The following is a 7,500-nucleotide window of genomic DNA, read 5'->3' as shown; positions in this document are numbered from 1 at the left end:
GAAATATGGTTCCTCCCAAATTTCTGTGGGATAACGTTACTTGACAGGGTATCTAGCTGAGAGGTCAACGAGTCTAGGTCGAGCCGCTACTTCACATTGAAAGGACATAATTCCAGCACTTATGGAGATGTGATTAGAATGTGGGCGTCTTCTACTATAGCATCGGGCCGACCAAAGCCTTGTGAGTGGATTTGGTAGACGGAAACTGAAAGAAGCCCGTCGTATATATGTATATATATATATGTGTGTGTGTGTATATGTTTATGTGTTTATGTTTGTCCCCTCAACATCGCTTGACAACCGATGCTGGTGTGTTTACGTCCCCGTAACTTAGCGGTTCGGCCAAAGAGACCGATAGAATAAGTATTAGGCTTACAAAGAATAAGACCTGGTGTCGATTTGCTCCACTAAAGGCTTTGCTCCAGCATGGCTACAGTCACATGACTGAAACAAGTAAAAGAGAGTAAAAGAGAGTAACAGAATATCGCTGTCCTAGTGTTTTTATTTTCCTGTTTTGTCCAGATATTGCATAAATCTTAATGTTTGTTGGGATGTTAACCTTACAACACAGATCCCGAAATAAATCATAGAATAAAATGAAAACAACAAAAGCAAACGTAAATTCTTCAAATCTTTATTAGAGACAGACTGGTTTCTAAAAATCGCACGAATTATTATTTAGATTTATATGGTTTTTGTTACAATATTTATTGTTCTGTAGTTGTATTAATATTTTACTATTATTTGATATCAAGAGGTCGACCTGGCCTTTCGTCCTTTCGAGGTCGAAACATTAAGTACCTAATTGATTGGCCCCCTCCCACCAAAATTTCGGGCCTGGTGCCTAGAGTAGAAAAGATTTGATCTCTGGACATATATGATAAATACCTCCTTGATATTTTTCCCAAGGTGCACTTTTCTGATGTATTTTAAGCCTTAATATTTGTTCAAAAGATTATTTCATATCAAGTTTTTTATATTTTTATTTCAAATCATATACAAACAAATGAAAATACTATCTTTAATTCACTCGCTTCTTCTCGGTATTTTAGGTCTAAATGAGAACATTTTTGTTTTGGTTTTCTTCACCAAGGTATTCCATACTGTTAAGATTTCCAGTTTCAAATTCTTGTGCCTCAAAAGAAATTTTACCATTCGAACTCAAATCCGATATACTGTTCACGTGGATATTTTCAATAGCAGGAAAATGTTTGTTTATGCAGCCGAGAGACTTTGAGAAATGGTAAGATTGAACTTCATATGATATTTTGAAGCATGCCTTGAGGTGACGATGGCTAATACGTTCCACTACAAATTTAAACTGTATATGTACAGTTCCATAATGAAATGAGTAGGTTTTGGAGAAAGTACCATCTGTAAATTTAATAATATATGGCAATTAGAGAAAAAATACTGCAAAGAAATTACTCTCTCTCTCTCTCTCTCTCTCACACAGACACACACATCCACGCTTGCAGACGCAGCATTTGCGCACGAATGCACCCATATACGCACTTATACACTCATGCACACACACACATATTCATTATATACATACGTTACTTATACCTAATACAATTATATCTACTCATTTACTCTTTTACTTGTTTCAGTCATTTGACTGCGGCTATGCTGGAGCACCGCCTTTAGTCGAGCAAATCGACCCCAGGACTTATCCTTTGTAATCCTAGTACTTATTCTATCGGTCTATTTTGCCGAACCGCTAAGTTACGGGGACGTAAACACACCAGCATCAGTTGTCAAACGATGTTGGGGAGACAAACACAGACACACAAACATATATACACACACACATATATATATATATATATATATACATATATACGACGGGCTTCTTTCAGTTTCCGTCTACCAAAACCATGTCTGCTGTACACAATATCTTCACCGTTGATAGTTCAGGCCCCGTTTACGTAGTTATTCTGGCTACTTGGATTTGACATTTTCACTCACTTTCAAGTAGCATTTATAAGCTTTTGCAATCACCAATAATTTTATCGTGGCAACATCATGCCGACCAAGGATCGGAGAGTTTTCATCAAGTAACATATACTCTCAGTTGAATGGCCGTTAATTCTTATGTGTTCCTCCAACCGTTGACCGGTTTAGTTTTTCAACTTGCAATGGATCGAAACATCGACTTTCTCCCCAAACAAACTTGGTGGGGTTGCTGGTTTAGTCGCTGACAACCCCATCATAATTATTGTTGCTATTCTGAACCTAATTACAGTAACTCTAACGTAGAAAGCCAATTTGAATGTGTCTCAAGTTGATAAGAAAGAGGAAAGCAAATGTTTTAATCAGCTTTTAAATTGCTGCATACGAAAGCATTAATCCAAGCAGTGACGATAGATCTCAGTGAAAGAGAAAAACAATGTCAGAATATTTTAACTCCTTGCACTATTCTGGAGAAACAGAGAGAGAGAGAGAGAGAGAGAGAGGAGAGAGAGAGAGAGAGAGAGAGAGAGAGAGGAGAGAGAGAGAGAGAGAGAGAGAGAAATGAAGGTAGCAAGCCTCCAGCTTCGATGAGAAAGAGAAACTGTCTGCCATGAATTCTGTAATGAACCTCAAAATAATTCCTTTTAAAAATAAGATAACGCTACAACAAAGCGGGTAAACAAACCAGTTTGCTACAAAAACAAAATATAAATAAATCTATGATTATTTTATTAATATCATGAAAGATACTCACGGTAAGTTCTATGTATAAGAACAAAACCACCTAATTCTATGCTGAATTGCAACATATATTCAAAAGCTGCCATACGAACACATACTGAAAAAAGAAATTGTTTACGTTATGTTTTTTTCATTTAGTTGGAATAAATAACATTTATATTACGTTTTAGTCATTAATCATAGAAATAATAAGGGATTTTACGAACAACATCACATGGGTAAAACTCTACACGGTGTTAGTCGGTTATACTGTCCCTAATTCTTAACAGGCATTTTATTCTGTAGATCCCGAAAGCGACGAAGTACAGAATTTGAACCCAAGACGCAAAATCCTAGAAAACTTACGTCTAATGAATTTGATCGAACTTAAGATGATTTTGAAAATACATCGCCTTATAACAGTCGCAGATTTATCCACAAGGACAGCAATTTTCAGTTGATACAATGAACTGCAGTGCTTCAAAAATACTGAGGGGTATATATCGTATATGTGGAGGCACATGACCTAGTGGTTAGAGCAGTGAACTCGCGGTCGAGGGATTGCGGGTTTGAATCTCAGACCGGGTGATGTGTGTGTTTATGAGCGAAACACCTAAGCTCTACGCGGCTCCGGCAGAAGGTAATGGCTCTTTCGCCACAAACTCTCTCACTCTTTGCTCCTACATCATGCAGCTCACTTGCGACGGACCGGCGTCCCGTCCAGGTGGGGAACCTATACGCCAAGGAAACCGGGAAACCGACCCTTATGAGCCATGCATGGCTCGAGAAAGAACAAACAATATATCGTATATATATCTCTTCACCCAAGACCGAGGCGCGACGCTGTTCCGTCGCAGAATTACTTACTTTTGCCAGCTAAGTGGACGAGAGCTTGGGAAATGAAGTGTTTTGCTGAAGAACACAATTCATCGCCCTGTCTAGAAATCGAAACCGCAATCACTGATCATGAGTGCAATACTCTTACCACTAAGCCACGTACATCCACATGTAGACAGAAAGGCAGAGTTATATGTGAGTGACTCGATCGGTGCGAGATGTGAGAATCGGTGCATGAAACAACGATACCTTGTCTCATTTGCTTTCTTTTAAGCTATGTCGACTTTGATGTTTTGTTGCTTACACGACTCTTAATTCTAAACTAAAGCTGCTGTAATCAAATAAAATGTTAAAGCATCCACACAGCCTCGCTGTAGGGGATTGATAAGAGACACTAAAATAGTAATGGGCGCCTTTCAGTTTCTCTCTAACAAAACCACTCACAAGGCTTTGATCACCCCAGGGATTGAGCGAAAGACACTTGCCTTGGTGCCGAACAGTCTTATGAATTTCAAAATTCAGATAAATGTGAATTCCATGCGATAATCAGAACCAGCTTTTCGAATCGGGAGCAGCCTCTAGATATGGTACTGCAAAAGAAGTTACAATCACTTCCGTTCCGAGGTGTAGCCAGTTTGTATTTTTAGAGGGGGGCGAGCTCATAAAAGAAAGGTACCGTCACATATACCAAGCAATTTCTAACTCATTTCTTATATTATGCGGAATACTTCATTAGTCATAATGAATTCAGTTTTTTTTTTCTGCAGTCATTAATTTCATGTTTCAGTAACTATACCATTACGTATAAAACTTACTATTACTAATATAGGTAAGCAAAGAGTTAGGAAAATTTTTGATAAGACAATTTTTGATAAGGTTTGAAAAATGTGCCCGTGGGAAGAATTCGCTCCCCTTGCTTTCTTAATTGCAACACAACTGATTCCGTTATGAATACTAAGATAGCAAAATATATAAATACACTAGCATTAAAGACCCGTCGTTGCCGGGCCATAATACTAGTGCATGTATATATGTGTATATATATGTGTACATATTACATGTACATCTATATATATATATATATACATCTACACGTAAAATACAAAATACAAAGTTATATCTTGATATCGCTAATGATAACAATACTCAAAATATATAACAGACTGGAATTGTAGGCCCGTCTCTTGCAATTTCGATCAATTGTATTTTGTCCTCCCTCTTGTATAGAAGTGTTGATACAATCCAGCCTACCTCTACTTCGTGGGGGGGGGGCATTTAAAATTTTTTTCCGGGACGTCCTACATCCCAGATATATAGGTAAAAATGGAATATTTCCACTTTGCAAGTTCGAGTCCAGTACTCCCTTGCACGCTCCGTTGACTCGAACCTTGCTTCTATTGTGGCCAATTTACTGGCCAATTTACTACCTCTGATTAGATATCTTTCATAGTCGCACCAAGACACTTTTCGAAGGTGTTTTCCTCCATGTATTCAAATTTTCTTTTTCCTCTACATTGTATACTTTATAGACAATAGTCTTTTCTTTAATTTAATTTTTTATTATCCATCTGGACTATTCCATTTCTGCACGCTAATTTTATTTTTAATTTATTCCCATTCATGTGAAACCACTTATTCATGTTCAAATCATTGATGCAATTTTATACCAATTGCTATTTTTACTTTTGTTATGTTACAATTATATTATACTTTAGTTTGATTTTAATTATTACTTACTACATATAATTCAATTGTTATTATTATTTTTAATCTTGCGTTTTCTAGAATTTAAATAGGAATGTAAGAAAGTGAGAGACTGACCGGTAGAAAAGGTGAAAGGTAGGAAGGAAATAAAAGAAAGAAATGAAAGGAATTAAAGAAAGAAGGAAGGAGGGAATGGATGAAGAAAAGGAAGCAAAACAGACTAAACGATTAAGAACACGCGATTAAGAGAGTGAAAGATGATGCATGATAGAAACAAATAAAAAAGTGGAACTAAACTACAGGTAAAGAAACAGGAAGAATGAAATTAAGGTGAACAGGAAGGAGATAACGAGATAACGAGATTCTTTAGGAAATCTGGAATGATAAGTAGTAACCATATTAATAATAAATGCGCCCTTTTAACGCCTAGCCAGGCTCATGGTCCCGGTTTCCCGGTTTCAAAGGCGTATGTGTTCCCCAGCTGGACGGGACGCCGGTCTATCGCAGTGTTACTCATTGTTGCCAGCTGAGTGGACTGGAGCAACGTGAAGTGAAGTATTTCGCTCAAGAACAAAACGCGTCGCCCGGTCTAGGAATCGAAACCACAATCTTACGATCATGATGCTGACACCCTAACCACTAATCCACGCGCCTCCACAGTAACCATATTACGACTGTTTAAACCAGTAACGAAAGTTGTACTTACTCACATATAAACAAAGCACGAAATTTTCGGGACTTGTATTTAGGTATTGCGCATGGGTTACTGAGTCTTTTAATATTACTTTCAAATGTTCACACAAAGCCAGCAATTTGGGGGAAGGAATAAATTGATTACATTAAGAGCAGTGCTCAACTGCTACTTATTTTATCAATCCTGAGAGGATGAAAGCCAAAATCGATCTCAGCAGAATTTGGACTTAGAATGTAGAGACGGACGAAATGCTTAGCCGCATTTCGTCCCTTCGTGCTAACGATGTTGCCAGCCTTGCTACATTATAACTCCTTTAATGTTAATCTCTTCTCAAATACCGCTCGATATTCTTCTGCCCAAAGGTTCCATCCACTCTTCCAATCCCCCATGTTATTTTAGCTTTCGAGACTTACATGAGCAAAGATATTGTCTAATTCGCTCAAACTTACAGCAACAGCAATATTCGCAGGCTAAATTTAGATGTTGCAAAGAAAATTTAAAAATGGCAATTAGACGAAAAATACTTACATTTAGGAAGATGGCGCAGATAAGTACAACATTTCCCCGCATTCCCTTTCCAAGAACATTGCATCTGTGCACTATTTTTCAAACCATCCTTTTCAGCAACTTCGTTGGTCGGGTTTTCATTTTGAGGTTCGTTATCTGCTGCATTATTTTCGATCATTCGATCAATCAGGAGATTTTTTGTCAGTTTCTTCAAAACAGCTCTTTCATAAATAATTTCATCTATAAATTCAATACAATAACGTTAACTATTTAAGTATGACAACACATTACAGGTGGGGAGTATATGTATTAAGATAGACACATTCATTCATACATGTATATGCAGATGCGTAGTTATTTTATCTGGAAGAGATATAGCCAAACGGGCATACACGTGTGTGTGTGTGTCTTTATTTCAGCTGAAGATTAGAAATTAAGGATTTAGAAATTAAGGTTTTAGTCGTTAGTCATAGTTTGTAGTTTAACCATATCTGACGTTTCATGTTGCACATCATAACTACGATACAGCTATTTCATTTATTACTTCCTGTTCGAATTTAGAAAGTTTCTTTTGGTCCCCTTTTTTTAAATGACTGGTCTTATGCTGCTGAATATCTTCCTGCTCATTAATTTGTTAAGAATTAAAATAAAATATTTTGTAAATATCTCGATAGGCGTAGGTGTCGCTGTGTGTTAAGAAGCTTTCTCGGGTAAGCAGCAATCGGCGGGCGTTGCTTGTTACCCTCATTTATCATCATTTTTCATTTGTGATTCCATAACATTATGCATATGTCCAGCCCGTAGCTTCCCTTCTATGTAAGGACTTTATGGCCAATATAATGAATAAAAGAAGCTTGCTTCCTAACCATATGGTTCCAGGTTCTGTTCCACTACGTGACACCTTGAGCAAAAGTCTTCTACAATAGAGTCAGGCCGACCAAAGCCTTCTAAATATGGATTTAGTTGACCCAAACTAGAAGACCGCCGTGTATGTGTGTGTGTGTGTGTGTGTGTGTGTGTGGTGTGTGTGTGTGTGTGTGTGTGTGTGTCACTGCCACTTGACAACCGGGATTGGTGTGTTT

The 7,500-nt window shown here is 37.5% G+C and overlaps 1 protein-coding gene across 1 annotated transcript in view; it reads right to left on the bottom strand.

Moving 5' to 3' along the window:
- Positions 1 to 618: 618 nt before the first annotated feature.
- The window catches only part of LOC115218468, a 10,532-nt gene continuing 3,650 nt past the window's right edge, over positions 619 to 7,500 (bottom strand). Inside the window, exons 2-4 of the mRNA XM_029788302.2 lie at positions 6,440 to 6,658; positions 2,711 to 2,794; positions 619 to 1,374 (exon numbers count right to left, since the gene is read on the bottom strand). Coding sequence (XP_029644162.1) covers positions 1,055 to 1,374; positions 2,711 to 2,794; positions 6,440 to 6,658 — 623 coding nt within the window. The 3' untranslated portion in view covers positions 619 to 1,054. The remainder of the gene's footprint in view (positions 1,375 to 2,710; positions 2,795 to 6,439; positions 6,659 to 7,500) is intronic.

Source organism: Octopus sinensis, linkage group LG13 (assembly GCF_006345805.1).
Source record: "Octopus sinensis linkage group LG13, ASM634580v1, whole genome shotgun sequence".
In the NCBI taxonomy this organism is placed as follows: domain Eukaryota; kingdom Metazoa; phylum Mollusca; class Cephalopoda; order Octopoda; family Octopodidae; genus Octopus; species Octopus sinensis.
The sequence above is the reverse complement of the archived record's forward strand: the minus strand, read 5'-3'. Positions and strand labels throughout refer to the sequence as shown.